The sequence below is a fragment of the Chinchilla lanigera genome, unplaced genomic scaffold (assembly GCF_000276665.1).
Source record: "Chinchilla lanigera isolate Chin_1 unplaced genomic scaffold, ChiLan1.0 scaffold00060, whole genome shotgun sequence".
Taxonomy (NCBI): domain Eukaryota; kingdom Metazoa; phylum Chordata; class Mammalia; order Rodentia; family Chinchillidae; genus Chinchilla; species Chinchilla lanigera.
Window position 1 is genome coordinate 7,475,829 of NW_004955461.1, and position 24,495 is coordinate 7,500,323.

Genomic DNA, 24,495 nt, shown 5'->3' on the forward strand with positions numbered 1-24,495 from the left:
CTTTCTAAATAACTCATGAGCCCAAGAAAATAGTACAAGTAAAATTAGAAAATAAATTGAGTGAAGATGAAAATATTTGTGGGATAATGAGATAGATTATCAAAAAGAAAAGTTAAATGTGTAATTAAAAGTTTTCACTGGCAGAACGCTCTAGACCTAAATGTGAATTCCACCAAACATTTAAAGAGATAAGTAACCTCCGTTGTGTATACATGCTGACAAAAAGTTAAAAGAGCATTTTATATCCTAAGTTTTGAAACCAACAATGACCTCATACCCAAGAGAAAACATTACAAGGAAAAAGATTACTAATGAATACATTTCCCTCCTGAATATAAACACAAAATTCTTAAAATATTAGCAAACCTATTCCAGCAATATAGTGTGAGAATAACTTAACAAACTCAGGTTGCATATTTCCCAGGAATATGTTTAAATGTACAGAGTTAATGTAATATTTCTGTACAGTTGTTTAAATGTACAGAATTAATGTAATATACTACATCAATAAAAAAATTAAGATATTTAAACAATAAAAAATACTTCGCAAATTTCAAAATCCAAACGAATAAAATCCATCAGAAAAAAAAGTAAAAAGGAATTTGTATTATTTTGTAATAGCCATCTATCAAGAAACTTAGCCTAACATCATGATAGTAAGCTGATTTCTTCCTTAAAGAACAAAGTAAGAATATCACCATTGCCACTTCTTTGGAGATTGTGTTGAATGTCCTGCCAGCATAATGCAACACTGCAAAATAAAGGAAGGAAAATTTTAAAAAGACAATTAAGAAGGAAGAAAATAATTTTCAGGTGATGTGTTGTACATATGGAGAAGTCTATGGAATGCTACCAGAACACTGGCAAAGACCAGTTGCAAATTAAATATCAACACCATTTTCAGTGGAATAAAAGACAAACACAGATACGTTGTTAAATGAGTACGACATACACAGAAAACCACAAAAACAATGTTGAGAATAACTAAAGGTGACATAAATGAATAGAACCATATTGTTGTTCCAATGTCAGTTCTCCTGAAATTGACCTATAGATACAATGCAATTCTAATTAAAATCCCAGAAGGCTTTTGCAAATAGAAATTTGGAAAAGAAATTAGCAAGCTGATTGAAAAATTTATATGGAAATACAAAGGTCCTAGAAACACCAGTGGCATTTTGAGAAAGAAGAACACAGTTTGAGGTCATATAATTTCTGATTTAAAGCCTTATTATAAAATGACAATAATCAAGACAGAGAAATGGCGCTAAGATTGGGATTTACCCCAGTGGTATAGAATAAACATTCCGGAAATAGACCTAAAAAATACCACCAATGAATAACAGTTCCTATTGTTCTGCATCCTTGATGTTATAGGTGTTTGAGATTTTAATCATTTAGGTGTGCAGTTGTATCTTGTTTTAATTTGTATGTAAAAATTCAGTTACCTCTGCATCATTTGTTGAAAGGCTTTTTTCTGTTTGACTTACTTATATGCCTTTGTTAAAAATCAAATACTTAATAAATGCTATGTGTAAACCCCATAATTATGTGTTTATTTCTGTACTTTGTATTATTATCTATTCATGTTATGCTAATATCAAACTGTCTTAAACACTTTGGTGTTATGTAGTACAGTTTGTAATCATGTAGTGGAATTACTTTATGATATTCTTTCTTAAAAATTGTTTTTCATTGGTTCTAGGTTTTCTACATTTTTGTAAAAATTCAGTATCTGATCATCAGCTTTGTTAAAAAACCTACTGGGGTTTTGATAGGGATTTTACTAAATCTATAAACCAGCTACCATCTCAACAATATTGAATAGGATTCGGATCCATGAGAATGTTATATTTCTCCATTTGTATAGGATTTCTGTATTTTTCTCAGAAGTATTGAAGTTTTCAGTATTCTGATTTTGTACTTTCTTAAATTTATTTCTGAGTATTTTATTTTTTAAAATTTATATTTACTTTTTTCTTTTCCCATATAATTTGTTAGTGAATGTTGGGTATACAGATTAATGGATTTTATTCTGGGGGATGTACACTCACATATCATATATTAATCATTTCCCCACTCCCCTGTTTGTTCCCCTCTTGGTATTTTATTCTTAATTATACTATAAATAGAATTTTCTTAATTTAATTTTCAGATGTTTCATTACTAGAATAGAGAAATAAAATTAAGTTATTAAATAGCTTTTATCTTGTGATATGTCTGAAATTGTAGTCACAGAATTTTTATATACTCTCATAGTACTTTCTATATATAATGCAATATATAATATTATAATTTCTATGAATAAATCCACTTATATTTATTCTTTACTAATATATTCATGGCATTTATTAGTTTTTGTTACCTTATTATATTGCATAAGTAGGGATATTTGGTTAATTGTTGATAAAAAGTGGTAAAAATGGAATTAAACAGTTCCTATGATTGCTCCAGATAAAGCATTTAGTCTTTCACTATTAAGCATGATATCTGTAAGGGTTTTTTGTTCTTGTTGTTTTGCTTTGGTTGTTTTGGTACCAGGAATTGAACTCACGACCTTACACTTGCCAGGTCTGTAAGTTTTTGGTATATGTCTTATCAGATTGAAGAATTTACCTTCCAGTATTAGTTTATTTAGAGTTTTGTGAATTTTGGATTTTGTGGTTAGATTATTACGGATCTTACTTTTTTCTGTTTTATTGAAATAGGTGGCCAGATAGCTTTTGTGTTTTTTCTTTTAACATTGTTTATTACATTAATTCTTTTGGAGGTTAAACCAGCCTTGCACTCTAGAGTAAGCTTTACTTGACTGTAATAGATAATTCAGACTATGTATTGCTAGATTTGATTTTTCTGATATATTGCTAAGGATTTTTGCATCTATATTCGTGGTATTGTTCTATAACTTTGTACTTGCATTTTCATTTGATTGTAGATTTTATTTATTTCTTCTTGAATTTTGGCTGTGACCCACTTGTTGCTTGTGTTATTTAATTTCCATGTGTTTATGGAGTTTTTTTTTTTTTGGTTTTTCTCCGGTACCGGGAACCGAACTCACGACCTTACGCTTGCGAGGCAGGCGCTTTTGCCGCTGAGCTAAATCCCCAGCCCCGTTTATGGAGTTTTTGCAGTTTCTTTTGCCATTGATTGCCAGTTTTATTGCACTATGGTCAGATAATATGCATGAGATAATTTCAATTCCTGTGCATTTACTTAAGCATGTTCTATGGGCTAGTATATGGTCTATTTTAGAGAACATCCCATGTGAAGCTGACAAGAATGTGTATTCTGATGTTGTTGGGTGGAACACACCATAAATGTCTACAAAGTCCATTTGTTCACAGGTTTGGTACAGTTCTGTTATTTTTTTGTTTTTGCTAATTTTTTTGTCTAGTTAATCTGTGTCTTTTTGATAATGGAGTATTAAGGACCTTCATTACAATTGTGTTATTCTTACTTAATTTTTCATGTCTGTTAATATTTGTCTAATATAGTTGGGTGCTCCAATATTTGGTGTATATATATTTATGATTGTTATCTCTTCCTCATAAATTTTTCCCCTAACAAGTATGTAGTAACCTTCTTTTTCTCTTTTGATCATTCTTGGTTTGAAGTTCATTTTGTCTGCAAACAGAATAGCTACCCCTGCTTTTTCCTGGGTTCCTGTTGTATGCAGTATTATTTTCCATCCTTTCACTTTCAGTCTATGAATTTCTTTTTGAGTTACATGTTTCTTGTATACAGCATATTGTTGGATCTTATTTCTTGATCCATTCTGCCAGTCTGTTTCTTTTGATTGGTGAGTTGAAACCATTTACATTGATGGTAATTACTGATATATATTGGCTTACCTTTGTCATGTTATTTTCCTGCTGTTGCTTCCATACTTTTCCCCTTTGTTTAATTGCTTGCCCTGCTTGGTGATTTCTTTCTGTTGTAGTTCTTGGAATTGTGGTCATTTTTGTCTCTCTCTAGAATATCTTTTAGCACCCTTTGTAGTATTGATTTGGTGGTCCTGAATTTCTTCTGTTGTTCTTTGTCATGCAAGTATCTTCTTTCTCCATTAATTTTGAAAGATAGTTTTTCAGGGTACATCAGTATGGATTGGAAGTTGTTCTCTTTCAGGACTTAAAATACTTCACCTCAAGCTCTTCTTGCCTTCGGGATTTGTGTTGAGAACTTTGCTGTGATTCTGATGGGCTTTCCTTTACATATGATCTATTTCTTTTTTCTGACAGTTTTTTATTCTGTTCTTGTGCTGAATTTCTGGGATCTTGATTATTATATGTCTAGGTGTAGCTTTATTTTGGTTATGGCTAATTGAAGTTCTATATGCCTCACTTACGGTATGTCAGATTCTTTTCCCATCCTTGGGATATGTTCTGCTGTTACTTCTTTAAATAATTTTTTTATGTCACTTGTGTTGACTCCTGCTTTTTCCTTTGACACCAGTTATTGTTATATTATTTTCTTTGTGTCATCTTGCAGCTGTTGAACTGTTATTTCCTGATCTTTTGATTTTTTTTTCAAAAGATCTTTCTTTTCATGATCACAATATGCCACAATCCTGTCCTCAAGGTCTAAAAGTGTGTCTTCAGTTTTGTTTAAGTGGTTTTGCCAGCTTTCAATGGAATTTTTAATTTCGTTGTTATCTGTTTGAATCCATCTCATGCATTCTGGTGTTTTCTATATTGGTAATTCATGGTTTCCATCCTCTTCCTATCATCAGCTATTTTTTAAATCTATCTCTACTCTAGATTTGCTGAGCATTTGCTTTATACATGTTGACATCTCTTTTCTTTTACCTGAGATTATTTCTGATTTGATTTCCTCTACAGCCTCATAGACTTGTTTCTTTACTTTGATTGTTATCATTTTAGAAATGTCAAGTATGTGTCTTCCATTTTCTTCTGTCTCAACTCCTGGACCTGTTCTGGGTGGGCTGGAGGTGTGGGATTGCATTTTGCTTTTTAATCTTATCATTTTGTATTTCAAAAAATTTTTTATCTTGTTTGCTGCGATGATCCTTATGGGTTTTTATAGTAGGTAGCTATATCACTAGTATCAAGGCCTCTCTAGGAAAATTCTGTTCTTCAGGGATATTTTCTGTGTATGGGAGGTTCTTGGTTTGTGTCTGTTACAAGATCCTACCTTCCAAGTTAATTAAGAGTGGGATGTTGATATCTTTCTGGCTCAGTCCCTGTTCCTTTGGTGTAGGGTTGTGTTGAGGTTATTACCCCCAGAGTTTCCCAGTATTGTTACAGAAGAGAGAACAACTGATTACAACAGATATGACATCCTAGCTAAAGTACTAAAATTAGCAGTTATGATAGCTTTAAGCTCAAGTTAGAAACTGACAAACAGTAGTAATAGTTACTGATTTTGTACTTTAGACCATTGGAGCAGAGTCTATAGTTATATAACAGAACTGATTGTAAATTAAGAATTTGTATTCAAAGTGTTTCCCCTTGATAGAATGGTTTTACCCCATGGTGGGGCAATTTAGGAAGGATAGTATATAAAACAAAGATAAGTAGAAAGGAAGTACAAGCAAGGCTGGTGGACAAACGATGATCACACAAGGTTTAGGAAACTAGAGAAGGGGGTAGAAAAGAAAGAATGAAGGAGTAGTAAAGGGATTATTTGAATTTGGTTTTTGGGTTTGGGGGATGGGATTAGATTTCTGTGGTTGGAGTTCTCCCCACCTATTTGAGACAGAAAAGAGCAAAAGAGAAAAAGAAAAACAAAGAAAGGAGTAAACAAACAAAGAAGGAGAAAAGAGAAAAAAGAGAAAGATGAACAAGAAAAAGAAAAGAAAAAAAAATTAAGAGAAAAAAAAGGCCAGTTACTGAGTTCTTGTTTTCTTCCCCAGCTTTGCCAGTCCTGTGGAGGCCTCAATCACCTGTTAGCTCATATTGTTATTGTTACTTTGGACTTTTCACACCACTAGTCTGGCCTGTCCATCCTGTGCATGTTAGTTGGGATCCTACTGTGTCACTGGTGTTCCTTCTGGTCTCTGGGCCGTCTTAAGCAGTTCAACTCAGTCATGGGGTAGCAAGGGGAGGAGCTGCTGTTCTCTGGCATGGCTCACCAAGTTTCCCTAGGTGGGGAGAGGCGATGGGCAGGATATTCAGTTTCTTAGGTCTGTGGCTTTATGTTTCTTTGCCAAATTTGAGGATTTTTCAGCCTTGTGTCTCATTTACTTTTTAAATTGGATCTTTTATTCTTCTATCACTTCAGTAACCTGGTGATAACTCTTTAGTCATACTTCCATAGGTCACTGACATGTTTATTTTTTTTAAGTCTATTTCCCCTGTTGCTCAGATTGAATGAGTTTTATAGTCCTGTCTTCAAGTTGTTCTTTCCACATTGTTGTTCACATTTGTTGAGCTTTTTATTTTGATTATTTCGGTTTTTAATGGTACAATTTAAATATACATAATGGTAACATTCATCATAGGAAATTTGTACCTGTACGTAATATATCTTGCTGCTTCTTTTTTTCTCATTCTCTCCTCACCCATTAGCCCTTCTTCCCCTCATTTAAAAATGCTTTATTTCCATTTGTTTCTTCTATTCTTTTTTTTCTTGTCTCTTCCCTTCTCCTTTCCCTTCCCTTATTCCCCTTCTCATTGAACATTTTCTTCCCCTTAAAATTTCCAAATGGTTATTCTTTGTACCTTCTGCTTCCTTGTTGAGTCTTTTTTACTTTTTGCATGTTTCAAATATGTTCTTAATTCCTAACTGAAGCATTTTAAGGATGGTTTCTTTAAAATCCATATCAGATAACTGTAACATCTATATCAGGTATTGATAACATCTATCTGCTTTTTTATGCCAATTACCATATTCTTGGTTCTTCATACAAAGAGTAGTTGTTGATAAAAGCTTACACAGTTAGAGTTTACACAAAAAGAACTGAGGATCTTACTTGATTCTGTTTTAACTGAATTCTTCTGACATTACTGCAGTGGGGGCAAAGGGTCGCCATCTCAGTACTGCCAGGTAGTACTGAAAGTTTAGATTCTTGCTTGAATGCTGTGGACATGAGACCTCTGCTGATGCCTCCTGGCTAGAGGGTCAGGGACTAGGCAGTCCATGTAGCCTCCACTGACACTGTTGGGGAAAGGCCTTACTACTTCTGGGCAATGGAAGGCCTTGCCTTTTCACTAGGCCTCTTTTGATTCTACTCCATGGCAAAGCAAGAATGACATCTATTACTAACTAGTGGGGATGGAAGTTCAGGGTCCCCAGGAGGTCTCTACTGAACCACAAAGAGAGGGGACTTATTACTTCTCACTGGGAATGAACATCCCAGCTCCTCCTTTTCTAATGTTACCCCTCAGAAGCTTGTGAAATCTCTTTCTGCTCGCAGTAGTGGAATTCTGGGCCCTGTACTTGGCCTCTCTTGTCTGGGTGGGATTGGAGCCAATTGTTCTGTGATGTTTGCTGTTGAAGAGAAGTTATTATCTAAACTTTTCTGTCTTACCAGGCTACCTCCTTTTCTTAACTTTTCTTGATTTTTGTGGCTTTTGCTTGTCTGTGCCATTGGCATGTACAAATTGCCAGTTTTTCTGAAACACAGTCTGACACATATGTGACAAAAATAAGCTTCACAAAACTTACTTCCATCTCCTCCTGAGGTTGCTACTTAGTCGGTCTTGTTCTCCCCAGGTTTCAATATCTTCTTGTGATTGTTGATAGATAATGTCCGCAGTTTCAGCTATACTTAGTACGATGGAAATAAGGGAAAGTATTTCTACTACATTTTTCTACTTGTAGAAATCAAGTACCAAGAATTTTGATATTCCCCTGGCAACCTAGAGGGATGTGGCTTTGAGTCATGGGTTGTGTGGTTGATAGGGAAAAGCAATCCACAGTAGGTTGGAATCCAGCAATATGGTACAGGCTGGACAAGGGGAGAAAGAGGACTGGTAAGCAATTCCTTGGTGAGTCTCAGCTGATGGCTGGATTCAGAGAAAATGGTAGCTGCTGTTCTATTTGCAGTAGTCTCCTCTGTATTACAGTGACTGTCCATTTGCTCCTAAATCTGTAACAAGCCTTTATTATCCATAGAACCTTCCTATTAGGGAAAGCAGGTGATGAGGGGAAGGTTCTACTACTGCATTTGTGGCCCAGGATGGGGGGAAGCAGTAATGAAGACCCCACTCTTGTGATGGAGCCTGAGCCTGGCATGGGCATGGGAAGTAGCTGTGGAAGCCTGCATATTCTCGAGTTCAGAGGAGAGGTGGTGACAGCAGGGACAAGGAGCTGAGTCATTGTGAGAAGAGAGTTTTGCTACTGCTTGGTCCTCTAGGCTCACCACTTCACTTTGGGGTGAAGTGCTCTCCTGCAGGTGCTTTTGAGGCTCTGCAGGAAGCCCATGTGTTCTGGCCCATAGAGCACAGCTCCTTCTCTTCTCCAGGTAGGCTGTGACTTGGAGCCTGTTCTTAGGGCTACTCTTCCTCTCCCTTGTGGCCTTTCTGTCCCTGGCCTGCTTCATGAACCTTGAGCCTAGAGTTGCTAAAGTACAAACCCAGTGGAGCAGAGACACCCCTGGCAAAGGCCTGGGTCTATCAACCCACTCTGCTTGTTTGGGAGCCAGGCCAACAAGAGTGACTCAGCATGAGACCGACCTGCCGAGCTTGGCATAAGCCTTTGGGGTATGGTAAGGCAGTGAGCTTTGAGTTGGAGTAAGCTCTGACCAGGTTAACTGTCTAAGACTCACTGCTTTATCTGGAAGTGGAGAGATGATACGTACCCAGCCAATGTGGTTGTGATTCTGTCATTCCAGTGAGAATGTCATTCCAGTGAGAAGGATGCTGCTGGCCACTTCATGGCATACTGTGACTGGGCTCTGTACAGCAACCACAGCAGAGGCTGTGTGGGGAGTTCTTCCTCTCAGTCTCAATTTTTAATGAAATTCCTCCCACCAATCATCGCCTGAAATCTAAGTATTAGTGTTAGTGTTATTTTTCCTACTCTCTAGGGCAAGAGGGTCTTGCTGCCTTGGCCCTTTTAGCACCTGAGGGATGCACCTCCATCTCTGCAGTGAGGTCAGATTTTCTAGGAGCTTAGAAGCTTCTGTAAGGGTTAGGGCAGCAGCTGTTCCGGTCACTAGTTCTGTCCTGTGAGCACCTGAAGAAGGATGGACAAATGAAGACAGAGGAATGAGGAGCTACAAAGGGAGGGGATGATCACTTGCCTGGTAGAATTTGTGCCCTGTGGAGATGGGAGGGGAAAAAGTTAAGAAAGGGCTCAGCACAGGCAGCCACCTGGGTATCTAATGTGTTTCAGAGGTCAGTTTTGGATGATGTGTTGAACTGAAGGGGACTTGAGCTCAGCAGAGAAGGCTGTCTAGAGACAGAGACAGAAAGAGATGTGCAAGCCCCAGGTCCATGGAGTTCCCAGGATGGATGTGCAGAGCAGAGTTGCACATTTGTTATTTATTTATTTATTTATAATATATTGCAGTGCTGGGAATCCAACCCAGAGCCTCATACATACTAGGCCAGCGCTCTACCACAGAGCCCCTGCCCCGGCTTCCTCATCCATGCTTTATCCCACACCCCAAAACTTAAAATGATTGCTGAGTTTTAGTTTCTATACTTTGTATCATGAAGATAGTAATGATATCAGTAGCTGTTTGGGGCTGAACTAGATCCCTTAAAATTCATATGTTGAAGTTCTGCTCCCAGTACCTCAGAGTGTGACTATTTAGAGACAGGATCATTAAAATGTAACTAATTATTATGAATTATATCTAGATGTTCCCCAAGAGCCTCATGTGCTCACAGGATGGCTTTTGGAAGGTGATTCAGGAAGCACTACAGCTATGAGATGTTAAGAAGTAGGCCTGGTCGGAAGAGGGGTTCCCTGGGGGCATGTCGTGGTAGGGTATGTCTCCCTCTCCAGAGCCTCCTTTTGCTGTCTGCTTCCAGGTGGCCAGGAGGTGAGCCGCTCTACTCACAAGACCCTGCCTTCCTGCCTTGAAGCTGGCCAACTATGGACTAAAAATTGAACTAAAATAAACCTCAGGCCGGGGAGATAGCTCAGCAGCATAAGCACCTGCCTGGCGAGGACAAGGTCCTGAGTTTGATTTCTGGTACCAAAAAAAATAAAATAAAATAAAATATAATATAATAAAATAAACCTCTCCTCCTTTAAGTTGTGGTTATCAGGATTTGTGTCCCAGTCATGAGAAAGTAATTGAGATACTAAATTAGAATAAGGCCGTTAGGTTGGGCCCTAATCCAACCTGACTGGTGTCCTCATGAGAAGAGGAGATTAGAACACGGAGTTGTAGAGGAAAAACTATGGGACAAACCAGTCACACACAAGCCAAGGAGAGGATCCTTGAGAGAACTGAACCCTGCTAGTTAGTACCTTGGTCTGGGCCTTCCAACCTCTAGACCTGCAAGAAGATGGACACCTGTGATTTGAGTCCCCAGTCATTGATACTACATGATAAATCCTGAGCAGAATGATACAGTGGCCAATAATGGACACTTAGTCCCTGTTCAGTGCTAATCTAAGTATCTCCACGTTTAGCCTATTTACTCTCCATAGCATTCTAGCCCAGGGATGGCCACCAAACAGCTGCTCTGGGGCCCCTTGGGTTCTCCCAGTGCAGGGCCTGCCCATCTCCCCACCTGACTCCATCCCATTCCCCATGACAAAGCTCCTCTAGATTGTGATGTGCCCCCCCCCCTTGGCTCTCAGTACCAAGTCTTCCATGAGCCTCTGGGTCATCCACTGAACCCCCCGAAAACACACGCATGCATCACCTGCCTCTTATCCTATAGGGCTAGTTTTCCGTTTGGCATGACGTGGCACTATACCATTCACAAAATGAGAAAATAATGAAAACAGCACTTTCTGAGCAAGTACTCTTGATCATCTCATTTATTCTCTTCCAGTTGCCCTGAAAAGCAGAGACACAAGGGTATCTACCTTTCCACTCAGCTGTGTGGATAAGGAGACTGTGGCTCTGAAATGAGCTGCATTTCCCAGGTTCCACACAAACAGGAGTGGAGGACGGATGCTAGCAAGCCCAGAGGCACGCACTGAGGCATAGGCTTTGTCAGTGGGGGAAGTTCCTTCCTGCTCCCTCCACGTGGCAAAGGAGAGATGGAAGGAGGGAGAGGAAGGAAGGAAGGGATGGTTTCTCCCCGATAGTGGCATAATCTTGTCACTCCCAAAGCCACTAAACTTTGGCCTTTGCCCAGAAAGAATTTTGACGCTATCGCATATAGTTATGTTCCCAAGTGTCTAGACAAAGCTCTCCTGCCCCACTGGCTGCTCAAGTGCCCTCAGAGGGTGCAGTTGCAGAAGAGAGATCTCCTTGTGACCAGCACAGAAAACAGGATGAACCACTGCCCAGCTGAGAGCCCCTAAGTGGGAGAGCAGTGCCAGCCACAGCTCTATAAAGGCTCCCTGCCCCAGAGGACCTGAGAAGAGAGTCCTCCTTCCTCCCAGAAAGGGGCCAGAACAATGGCCCTAGTCCTGTGGGCCTTTGGCCTGCTGGGCTCAGCTTGTTTGGTGTCAGCCAACATCTTTGGTGAGTTCTCAGGCTGAAGCCATGGAGCAGGGGAGGGAGGGAGCCTTACACAGTTCCAGGGTCAACCAGGCTCTGCCTTGGGGATTTAATTAGATGCATGTTCTACTTTAATCCTCACAAAGGTCCAGAGGTGGGCTACTTTCTCTTCTTTTTTCCAGGTGAAGAGATAGAGGCTCAGAGAGATGACTTGACTTTCCCAAGGTCACAGCTCTAGTTATTCACAGAGTGGAGAGAGGAAACCATATCTTCCTAATTGAAGTCTAGCTCCCCTCATGCCTATGTTAAATTTTTGGTATTAACATTGAGGTTTTCTATCTACTTGGCTACTCCCAAAGTCTGTGTCATCCATGTGAGTGTTTGAGAAGTAGCCAGCAGGCAGTAGAGGAAAAAAAAAGAAATTGACCTGTAGAATGAAATAGACCTACGTTTTTGCTCACATTCCTACTTTTCTCACTTTGGATAAACTGCCAAGCTGCAGCTTCTTCATTAAAAAGTGCCAGATACCACTTGCCTCTGTTGGTGGAGGTGATTTCTGAGCAAGAGCCTGCGTGTTACATGGTTCTCAGTGAATGATAGGCATGTAGATGTCGGTACTTGCTCTGCGTTCCCGCTGTGTGTGAAGAAGGGGCTGCATCTGCAGGAAGTGGCTTGATAAGTTCAAGAACGACCTCCTGATCATTTTCTGACCTCAGCCACAGTGGCTTGGGTAAACGCAGTATCTCAGGGTTTGTTCTGGAATCCTTCCCTCCTCAGCTGTTGACCTCGGGTGAATGATTTTGCTGTCTGAGCCTTGAAGCTACAAGGGTAAACAGAGGTATTACTCATCACCTCCCAGTATAGAGTGCAAAGGATTAAAGTGAGCAAATATCCCACTGGGAACAGAATGCATGGCTGCCGCACGGCTGGCAGACTCTCCTCGGAGGCTGTGCTCTGAGTTAATGATGATGCGGCCAGAAAGCAGCCATCCTTCAGCGAGCCTGTCTGGATCCACCTGCACCCAACTCTCATGAATTGCTTCTCTTTGCACAGAGTACCAGGTGGATGCCCAGCCACTTCGTCCCTGTGAGTTGCAGAGGGAGAAGGCCTTTCTGAAGCAGATGGATTATATTCCCCAGTGCTCTGCGGATGGCAGCTTCCAGTAAGGCTGACTTCAGCGAGGTCTCCTACCCCCCACTCCTACCCCTGTCCAGGCTGTACCCCCCAGCTACTTGGTGTGCGTTGGGAAGTGGCTGCTGTCATTTAGAGGGCTACTTCTTAGTTTTCCAGACTAAATTGACACTGGTCAGCATGACTGAGATAGGTCAACCTTCCCCTCCCCACTGAGGAAGGGCAGCCTTTCTCTTTCTGCCAATACACTGTCCTGGGTTGCTTTAATAAAAAATGCATGTGGCCTTTGGTAAAACACAAAAAGCGGGCTCCTGGCCACCTCCCTCATTCCCACAAGCTATTTTCTTATGAAATCTGGGATAGAGGGAAGCAGATGCTGACTGTACCTTTGGGTCCACGGCTGCCTGACCAGCTCATCCAGTTCTTCCTGCTGTATCTGGGCTTCTCAGTCTCCATACTTCTTTGAGGAGTTTCACAGCTACCTCACACAAGCTTGGTTCCTGAGACTGTCTCCATGCAGAGTGTGATGATAAGTAAATAACTCTTCCCTGTGGAGTACATGAGAATCCTTATAGAGTGTATCCAGTTGAAATTTCCTTTTTTTGTGCAGATATGCTGAATTTGGGAAACTCTGTGTATGGCTGTGCTCTAAAAAGCAGCAGTGAACGCCCCCATCCTGTGAATTCCTTATGGGTCTAACCACATTTTGCATTCTCCTGTTCTCCTGAGAGTGCAAAGCAATGACCCTAGTGCAACCTCTGCTAGGAGGGTGTTAGTTAGATGGACTTCTCACTTTGGCTAACCTTGTCCAGGTTACTATTCCCACATCTCTTACTCCAGGCCTTTGCAGGCTCAGGCCTGCCGTGTCCCCAGTAAGCTTTGCGTACACTCTTCTCTTTGCCTGGACTCTTGTTGCCATTACCACTCCTGGTCTCCCTGAAGGTCTCAGTTTAGCTATTACTTCCCTGGGAACCAACTCCATTGCCTGGCTCCACCCCACCTGCTATGCCCCATCTCGTCTGATGGTCTCCAGCCTCACCATCTTAGAGGCTGTGTAGTAACTTCAGGAACCCGTAAAAGTGTCATCTGCTGTGTCCCTCCTCCTCAGGACCATCCAGTGCAAAAATGACGGCCGCTCCTGCTGGTGCGTGGATGCTGATGGCAGGGAGGTTCCAGGCAGCAGGCAGCCAGGGAGGCCAACAGCTTGTAAGTGTGAAGCAGGCACCTGGTGGGATAGCAGGGGCCTTGCTGGGGCATGTCATGTCCTGGCAGGAGCACTGGACATGGGCTAATATCACAGCCCTATCTCCCTTGGGGCTGCTGCTTCCTCCTCTCTTAATAAAAAGAGTCCCTGGACACCATGCAACGCTATCACTCCTGAGCATCACTGTGAGAATCGAAGGAGACATTTGAGTCATTGTTTCAGCAAGAAGCTGCCAAGGTTCTCCCAGGTGAAAGGCACTGAGGGAATATTGGCAAGAAGACATAATAGTGTCCTGGAGCCAAAAAGTGGTTCTGAAAACCAGGAGTGTTTGCTCACCCATGGTATAGGGTAGCTATAGGTTTTGGGACTTAGGTAAAAGCTTTACAGATAAAGTAATCACTATGGTGAGTAATCAAAGAAGACAATCTCCATTTAAGGTATGGCATAGCTTTAAAACTAAGGTGAGTTTAAATTGATTATTTAAAATGATGAAATTGAGCCTAAAAAGCAAGTCACTCTTTAGTAAATAGCAGGTCTGTTCGGGGCTCTGGTTTTATGTGGCTGATATGGCTGACTTGGGGCTCAGGCTAGCTCCTTACACTCTGGGGCAGCATAACCTTGGCCATATCATACACCTGCACTGATCTGAGGTTGCTCCTCCGCAACATGAATGGGAATCTGCCTCCTAGTGATGTGAGGATGTAAACACACAACATAACCATGGATATAGTAGGTATTCAGTGATTGGACCACTCTCCCTCATGTACCTGGAGGAAGGCAGGTACCTTTCAATTGTGTAGATAAGGAGAGGGAAGCATAGAGTAGTGAAATAGTTTTCCAAGGCCACATGCCAGGCATGTGCAAAAATTCAGATTCAGACAAGCTCTGTTAACACTGATCTGAATCTCCCAGCTGTAGAGCCAGGGTGATGCAGCATGTGTTTAATAATATACTAGTGATATATGCCTTCACTATCCAGGATGCTAAAGCCTTTTGAATGTCGATTTGTTTTTGTTGTTGTTTTGGTTTGGTTTAACTCTAATTCAGGCTGGCCTTGAACTTGTGACAATCCCCCTGTATCCACCTCCCAAGCTCTGGCATTGCAGGCGTGTGCCACCAGGCCTAGCTTAAATGCTGGTCTTGAACTTCTTTGAGCTGGTCATTTTCCTCTCCATTCTGTCCCTCAGGGAGGGAGTGAGTGTCTTCTTGGGCTCAGCACCAGGATATCCTCCCAACAGCACTCCTCTGATGCTTCCCTTTGCACCCTCAGGCCTGTCCTTCTGCCAGCTGCACAGACAGCAGATCCTGTTGAATGGCTACATTAACAGCACGGCCACATCCTATCTCCCTCAGTGCCAGGACTCGGGGGACTATGCATCTGTGCAGTGTGACCTGTGGCAGGCACAGTGCTGGTGTGTGGACACAGAGGGGATGGAGGTGTATGGTACCCGCCAGCTGGGGAGACCAACACGATGTAAGTCACAATGGGGTTCCTTATGGTAGACCAGATGGTTTAGATCTGCCTGTCCATGTGGGTGGAGAGCCTGGCCTTGAAGTGACCGAAGTGTTGTGAAAGTAGGTTTTATTAGTTCTGATCATCCCTTGGGCTAGATGATCCTCTTGTGGCGTGACCATTAAAAGTACAAACAGGATTTCAGTGAGCTGAGGTTTTGCTCTTGTAGCTCTTAGTCGCTGTTAGGTCTGTATATGTCATAGGTAGCATAAACAAATGCATCTTGACACAGACACATATGCCCTACTCATCCATAAGAACTTAACAATGTTAAAAACCTAACACTGTTTCATGAAAATATTCAGGTCCGAGGAGCTGTGAGATTAGAAGTCGTCGTCTTCTCCACGGAGTGGGAGACAAGTCACCCCCACAGTGTTCTCCAGAGGGGGAGTTTATGCCTGTTCAGTGCAAATTTGTCAACACCACAGACATGATGATCTTCGATCTGATCCATACCTACAACAGGTAAGGGGAACAGACTGAGATGTGCACACCCCTGGGCCAACACCCCTGCTCACAGGGAAGAATTATGAGATGCTGCTGATGGACATCTGCAGTATCTCAACCTTTCTAACAAAGCAAGACACAATCACTATTTTCTGTGTTAGTTAGCTTGTTGTTGCTCTAACCAAATACCTGAGAAAAACCAGCCTAAAGGAGGAAAGATTTTTCTCTGGCTCACAGTCTCAGAGGTTTCAGTCCATGGTCACTTGGCTCTGTTGCTTCTAGTCCTATGGAAAGACAGAATACCGTGGAGGAAGGATGTGGTAGAGAACAGCTGCCTAATTCGTGGCAGGCAGGAATCAGAAAAAAGGAAAAGAGTCAAAGAAGGGGCCAGGGACCAGATACGGTCCCCAAGGTCACACCTCCGTGAACTACTTCCTTGAAATAGCCCTTCTCCCTATTTCCATTGCCTTTCAGTAATGTCATAAAAATATGATTTTATCCAGAGCTTAATCCATTCATGAAATTAGAGCCTTCATAATCTAGTCATGTTCTGAATGCCTCACCTTGGCACACATGAGCCTTTGAGGGGCATTTTAGCTCTAACAGCCAGTAAATTTAAAAGCATATGCACCCTATGGCCCAGCCAGCTCATGCAAATGGAAACACTAGAATTTGAAGGTATGTACTGGGGTGTCTAGTGCATTACTTTTCACTGTAGCAGAAAACTGGAAGAAAAGGTGACTATCAGAAGTGGTGGAAGGGCCAGACATGGTGGTACACACCTGTAATCCCAGAATTTGGGGGTGGAAACAGGAGGATCACTGCAAGTTCAAGGCCAGTGTAGCATACAAAGTGAGTTCAAGGCCAGCCTAAACTACATAGAAAGACTGTCTTAGAAAAAAGTGATGGATGACCGAGTAAATGTGTAGGCACTATAAAGATTTTTGCAGTCTTAAAGGAATGCATTAGAGCTTGAATAGCTGAATTATAAAGGAGTCCAAAGTATGTTATGATAACATGATTCAATATATGATATTATAATATAATATGGTTTAATTTTTAAGAAACAAAAATAAAAATCTTTAGATGGGCTTACATGGTTTTGTGATTGTGCTAGGCTATGTAGGGAGCACAGAAGGCCATCTGAAGCACATATGTGGTTATCAATGGCCGCTTTGTAGGGTAGGCCTGCATAGAGAAGGAGCAGGTAGAAAGCATGTCACAGAGAAGGAAAAAACCATGGATGTAATCATATCATGAGCTTTTATAAATTATATATATTCATTGATAAGTAACTGTAGACTTAGATAACAAATAGAAAAAGAGAGATGAATTATAAATCTTGACCCAAACATCCTGGTAGTTTTTGGCTATTTGAAATGGCTACCTGGCTAGGGTAAAAGGCATACACAGGCTTCGGACATAATTAAGCCATTCTGAGTCAAAAGAAATAAGAATTCAGGTCTATGAATACTGAGGAGCATCCTGTGGCACAACCTGAGTCTCTGTGTAGCTGGCTTCCAAAGCAACCTATCTCTCACCCTGTGATGTTGGAGGTTCTCCTGGGCTGTGCCAGGAGTCACACACCAGTAGCCTGTGTGCAGGGAGAGTTTCTAGATAGACCTTGTGTGAGCTTGGTGGCTCAGATTATTTGAAAAACTGGGAACTTTTATTAGCTCATACACTATGGAGTTTCTATTTTTGCAGGTAAAAAATTTAATTGAGCATCAGCAATTTCATATGTTCAACCTAAAACTCGAAATTATGAATTCCTGGTTTTAAAGAGTAAAGGAGGGAAGGCTGTATTTTCCCATGGTGTTGAGAAGTCAGGTATAAGCTGCCCATTTTAGACAAAGGCTTACTCTCTGTGTTTCAACTCCCTGGAGCTCTGTGGCCATCGTCTTACCAAATCCATCCATTCACATTATTGTCTGGCCTCATGACACTTGCCTTTGTCTACTTTTATTTTTGCACTACTGTGGATTGAAGTTAAGGCCTTTGCATTTAACCTTCAGGGAAAGATTTTGAGACAGGGTCTCACTAAGTCTCTAAGTTGCCTATCTTAGGCTCAATCTTGCAATCTTCCTGCCTCATCCTCCAAAATTCTGGGATTACAGGTGTGTGGCATCACTTCCAGCTTGGCACTTACCTTTGTGACCTTCATTCTGCCTCTGTCATTGCTTAGCACGTGACACCTAGTCACCTTTCCTCTCAGGCCTATGTGTTCTATCTATGAAGTGGGGAGGGGCAGTGCCCTCTCATTAGGTCACTGAATATCTGATGAGACTTCATTTATGAAACCATTGAGAACTTTAAAAATTATAAGTTATCATTCATTGTAGGGAATTCTCATGCATCAGAAAATTTAGGTGAGATGCTTACCCCCAGGCAACTAGAAAATGGCCTACCTGTGAGCATGTAAAATTCTCAAGATTTATTGAATACCTATCAAGGTAAGCCAAGGTGTTCTCAGATCAAGTTCAGCCAAGTGTTCACTGAATGGAATTTCATACACTTCTACTTATTTCAACACCCACAAAGATAATTTCATAGTTTTAGTCTCTAGTATATGAGGAATCTGAAACTCAGCAGTTAAGGAACTCATCCTATGAAGTGTAGGTAGTAGGTTCTCAATATGTCTGGATTCTTTTCTTGTCCTTCACTATTATGACTTTTCTATATTCTCCACAGTGTGTAGCACAGAGTTTTGTGCACAGTAAGTCTACAGTCAATGCTTGATGAATAGGTAGATTTATCAAGAACTTGGCAGGTGCCATGATGAGGTTGAAGCAAAGATCATAGCTATCTCCACAAGAGGGCGGTCTAGTTCAACACAAAAGTTAAGAATGAAACGTCCATTGTTCAGCACACGCAAAAAAAATCCCTTCTGAAATGGAAACCTTTTATTTTCTGTAAGTAAGCATGTTTAAGAACAAATTCCAGTTTAGGAAGGTCATGAGAAGGGTTGGGTTTAGTAATCAGGAGATTTTTGAATAATTATGTTGACCTGGCCAGACCCAGTCCTAGTTCCAGTGACTCTTCTTGGCAAAGTGGCCGGGACCATGGAGGCTGCAGAAAGAGTTTAAGTTTAGCACCTGGGTTGCCAGAAATAATGCAGGACTGCCAGTTAGAGTCGAATTTCAGATAAACAAAGAGCAATCGTTTTGGTGTATGGCCTCAATGTATCAAGTCTTTTGAGGCTGGAGTCAGGGTAGGGTAGGAAAAAACCACCACTGGGCTTAGACTGGGAAATAATGGACTAGGGTGAGGGAAGAACAGAGTAGCTGATGAGAAGTGACTCTGAGTTTGGTGGCTGCTGGCCTAGCTTGGGGTGCGGGGAGATGATGTTGCCTCAGGTCAGAGCAGATGATGGGCAGGGTATCTGGTAGATGGGCGGAACTTGAGAAATATTTACCAGGGGGAAACTGCAGCATGGTGAAGGAACAGTTGCAGAGATGAGGGAGGGGAAGAGTTAGGGATGACTCCTTTATCTGGTTTCTAGGTGGATAGCTGAGGTTGAATTTGAAAAGGGAAAGTCACAAAATTTACTTTGTGCATGTACATACTTTTAAATTTTACCAAATTTACTCCACAATTCTGAATCTGAGAGTATTTCCTTGGTAAAACCTATGGGTAGCTCATTTGCCAGCTTATTGTGAGTTCTTAATGTGCTAGGTAGTGAGTTATACTTGAACTTGTCCTTAGTGTTTGTCCATTCGAAGTATGTCTTTTTGTCTTTTTTGAGGCCACTCCTTACTACATCTATTTGACTGGTGACTTTTAAAAAACATGTGATGGAGAATAATCTTCACCCCCTCCCCTTTCTGATTGTGCTAGTTCAAACATTAACTATGGAGATACATTCTGCTAACCAGATCACACGTAAAGATCTTCAGAGTCTTCAAGCAGGGCTGAGGCCATTATCAAGACTTTGGTGATCTGAATTAGAATTCAGTGAATTGGCTTCTTTATCAGCACTTGCCCTTAGTGACACAGCTACTCATACTTCTTAGCAACAAGTCTCTTCTCGAATGCCTCAGTAATATATGCTTCCCTGATTGTCCAGTGAAATGGGTTAGGGCATCTTAATGATGCACTTGGTGATGAAGAATAGCCCTAGTTGAAGTATAGAAGACATCACATCGAAAATCCCCTGTTGATGTGTCATCTGATCAGCTCCACCCAAGATTCATGTAGTGGTGTTTATGCCTCAGGCACCATGCTAGACTATGACTTCTCCTTTGGGGAATACCTACTCTAGTGCAGGAGACAGTCAAATGCATTGCCTGTTCATTAATTGATGGTTAGGTTTCTGAAGGGGCCACTGGTTGCAGGCGTGAGAGAATCTGTCCGAGCATGGATCACCGTGGGGCCCAGGGACATGAATCCCACTTTGCAAAGTGACCTAACGCTGGTGGGGAACCGCATTTTAGATTCTACTAAGCTTTATTTGTACTTTCTCTGAGTCTATACTGGCCACAATCTAAACATAAACTCAAAAATACCATTACTTTCTCCACCCCTAGAATTTTCTTTCTTTGGGACTTTTTCCTGACCACTCTGAAAATTTGCTTTTCTTTTTTAAGTTTTTTTTTTATTTTACTTGTACCTGTTTGCAGTTCATGTAGTTCACAGGCATCTTGGGGAGTGGTACATATTATAGCATGCTTCTCTTTCTTTCTTTTTAAAATCCCCTTCCCCTTCCCTATAATACCAACAGGAATGCTTTTTATTTTTCAACAGAAGGCAAACAACCTTCTCCACTAGACAAAATGCATGGTATTTTTATTTTCAAGTACTGTGTTGGTTTTATGTTTCTTCTTTTTTCCAGTATGCCCAGAACATAATAAAAGTAGGAACTGCAGGAAATCATGAGGAAGGCAAAATAAGGATAGACATAAGTCAAAGCAAAGATGAGTCCATGCCCATCACTTTATAAAGTTATACAAAGTGGGAGAAATTTTGTATTTATCTCCAAACACCAAAACCCAGAAAAATGACAAAAAGGTGTGAAGGTGAAAAAGTGTTAAATTATTCAGTTTCTGCTAGATAAAAATGATTCAGTTTCTCAAAAGAATACAATTTTTTTTTTTTCTGCTGAGGACAAGAGAACTCTGGTCCTCAGGCACTCATAAAGATGACAGTACTGTGCGCTATGCGATAGGACTTGACAGTCACCTGCTGCCAGGGGTAGTATCAGTTCCCTAAGTTTAGTGCCCAGAACAAGCCACAGACATAAGTTTCCACACACCACATTTTGGTGACAGAGAGGCAGGGGTGCTGGCATTCTCTCCCATATTTGTACTACTTTCTGTGACTACCAATGTTTTTGTGTTCTCCTTTGCCTATGATTGGGGTCTGTCTTCTATGTGGAAGTTGGAAGCATGGTAATGATCTTTCTGGATGCATTCAGAATTCTTCCATTTCCTCCCGGTAGAATGGCCTTTCTTGGTGTTAGAGCCCTACCCTCTCTCACCTCTATTAGCAAAGTCTTTGTCCACTTACACTCTGCCCTGTGTCAGGATGAAACAGTGCTGTCCTGCTCCCGTCAGTTTCAGAATCCAACTCTCCTTGAGTTATGGGGTAGGAGATATAGTAAGATGATTGGAAGCATGACAGAAACCCTCTTGCCCTGGCCTGGTATCAGTGACAATAAATGGCCAATGACAACAGCAGAAGCAGCAACTAAATAATCCTAACAATGCAAAGTATTATATTGGAGGAGGAGTCCAAAGTCGTAGGTGGTGGTATCATGTCAGAAGCTACCTACAAAAATCAGGTTGTATTAATTAGAGTTGTGGACACATAGGAACTTGGGATGATTCGGAGCTTGAGTTCACTGCTGGTTGCTGTACGGCCCCTGGAGGACTATGTCCTGTTTAAGTGGTAGTCTCCCTCCCTGGCCACATTCGGTGTTGAAAGAGCCTTGGAAGAGGATACAAGACACCTTTTCACTGGTCTTGGCTAGGTGAACTTGACTTAGCGCATTACCACTCTAATTTCTCATTTTAAATCTCACTCAGATTTCTCATTTTAAAAGGATTGTTTAGAGAATTAAAATCAGGTAAAATATGGACAGCACTTGGCATAATGTTTGATTGTTAATATATAACACCTAGTACTATTTTTGAGTAGTAATTAATATCAATCACGTGTGGCTAGGTGAGGGAAGAAATTGTGATATGCTTGCTTCTAGGCACTTAGTTGTTCTCACCACATACAGAATTGGAAAGAAGGGACTGCATATGGCAACACAGAGCATGTTCCACAGAGGCAGTGAAGGGGCATTAGAGAGTCTAAGTAGCAGTGACTGGCCTTAGGGCAATCTTTCTGGAAACAGGAAGGACCTTACCTCCAGCTGAAGCCAGGGTGACCTGAAGGGGAGATCTCAAGAACACTGTCCATTCCCAGAGCACGCGTAGGTCTAGGTATTGGGCAATTTATAAGACCAGGAACCAGAAATCCTAGGAGAGGGATTTTGATTATAAAATGGAAGGAGAGATTCACACTTATTTTTTTTGTTGTTGTTGTTTGTTTTTTGGTTTTTCTCCGGTACCGGGCACTGAACTCATGACCTTGCACTTGCCAGGCAGGTGCTTTGCTGCTGAGCTAAATCCCCAGCCCCAAGATTCACACTTATTGTTCTTTGTGCCAGAGTACATCTCAGAATCCACTCTGGCCAGCTGGTTGGTGGATAGTGCGTGTACCTCCCATGTCTGTCTTGAGTACCTACTAAACACCAGGAGAAGTGAGGTGCTGGTATAGGAAAAAGAGGGTCAGGACACAGGAACATGCCTTACGAGACATGGATCAAGAAGCAGGCCTAGCCAAATGCACACTGGGTGACAGCTTTGGCAGAGACAGGTATCATGTGGTGGGTAAGAGCAGATGGGGAGCCCCAGTTCCCACCAGGAGATTGAGGTGGCAGCCCACATACCTCAGCTTCTTCATTTCTAAAATGAGATGCAAATTAATACCACCTTCCTTTTAGGGGCCAGAAGTGGATTAAATGAGTCAGCGTATGTAAGACATTGTGCAGGTTGACTCTTGTAAAATAATATTCTGTAAATAGAAGCAATAATTATACTATTGTTAACAATTTTAGAAATGAATTATCCCACTTTCCAGTGAATGAACTTTTTGTTATACGCTCCCTATCAGAGGCAAAATGAAATTTCAGTTTTTATTATATAATACATTTTCTGTAACATTTTTTTAATATAACCCACAATATATAACAATGGGCCAATAATACAAAAGAAGTCAAAATGCTACAGTTTTCATAACTTTTACTTTGCATATTTATTTCCATTCAAATTAACTAAGACTTGTTGACCCCATATTCAGAATCTGGGGGGCTGCTACTCTGCATATTTCCTTCCAGTACTGGCCTATTTACACAGTCAGGCCAGCAGCATACACAGCGTTTTGTGTAGCACTTTCTACACAGTTACACATGCTTCCTTGTGGCTGTAGTTTATAAGTATCATCGTTAACGGTAATAATTTATTTCATTTAAGGGATTTGCTATAATTCTTAATTTTCTCAGTTTTGGAACTAAAGATACCTTCAGCATTCTGGTAGAAGAGATTTCAGAAGGTTACTGTTTGTGCAGAAGTAATTGACTTCCTGCTAATATATTACTTGGAGATAGATTTCCAGACATACGTGGGCTTCAAGTACTAATTATACAGGACTTTAAAAATCCCTCAGTGTTATATAAATATGAAAATTCTCTGGTAGTTAATCCTTGCATCTGGGGAGAACTCTATATAGCTCTCCAAACCTCAGCTTCCTATTACTTCCAGGACAGGGATCACCCAGCTCAATCACCAGGCTCAACTGCCAGGTTGACCATGGTTAAGGCTGACATTTCCTGAACTTACACAAAGCCATGATGCCCTTGTTAGTGACAACATATTAATTTTGTGTTTTTTGCAACTATGGAACTGGAAATTTTCCTTCTTACAATTGTCCTATGGTGGAATCTGGCTGCTTTCCAAGCTCTTGAGAAGTTGTGTAGAACTCTGCAATATTTGATCCACAAAATGAGATCACATGCAGTGTACCACTTTTTTACAGCAGACCAAGCCTTTTTTCTCTAGAGTTATATTCTAATAAAGATTCCAGTGAATGAGATGTGCTCACTGTATGTTTTTTCTTTGCCCTGAGAAACACATGCAAAATTGGCCAAACTCTATAAATGAAGAAAATAACTAATTGGTAGATGAAAGCTACATTTTACAAGCTTCAGCCTTGCTCTGACTGGGTAAGACCTGTGTAGGAAAGAAATGCACTTACTGCAGGACTCATGGGGCATATGGCCTGTGAGCCAAAAGTGGACACTCCTCTTCCACAGATGATGACCTGGCTACATTTCTTTTGACCAGGAGAACTGATGATGACTTGCCTTTTATGTGATGGTGGCTAGAAATCTCATTCTCTCTCAGGTTTCCAGATGCATTTGTGACCTTCAGTGCCTTCCGGAGCAGGTTCCCTGAGGTGTCCGGGTACTGCCACTGTGCTGACAGTCAAGGGCGGGAACTGGCTGAGACAGGTGAGCAGCCCATCCTCAGGAACTGGAATGGAGGGACTGCACTCCCCAGGCTCGAAGACTTAACCTCACTGCCAGGGAAGCTGAAATAGCAATCACCACTGGTTCCC

General features: G+C 41.3%; 1 protein-coding gene across 1 annotated transcript in view; it reads left to right on the plus strand.

Moving 5' to 3' along the window:
* Positions 1-11,439: 11,439 nt before the first annotated feature.
* Tg (thyroglobulin) overlaps positions 11,440-24,495 on the plus strand; it is a 216,191-nt gene continuing 203,135 nt past the window's right edge. Inside the window, exons 1-6 of the mRNA XM_005398023.1 lie at positions 11,440-11,560; positions 12,590-12,698; positions 13,776-13,873; positions 15,142-15,345; positions 15,690-15,849; positions 24,282-24,388. Of these exons, the coding sequence (XP_005398080.1) occupies positions 11,494-11,560; positions 12,590-12,698; positions 13,776-13,873; positions 15,142-15,345; positions 15,690-15,849; positions 24,282-24,388 (745 nt within the window). The 5' untranslated portion in view covers positions 11,440-11,493. The remainder of the gene's footprint in view (positions 11,561-12,589; positions 12,699-13,775; positions 13,874-15,141; positions 15,346-15,689; positions 15,850-24,281; positions 24,389-24,495) is intronic.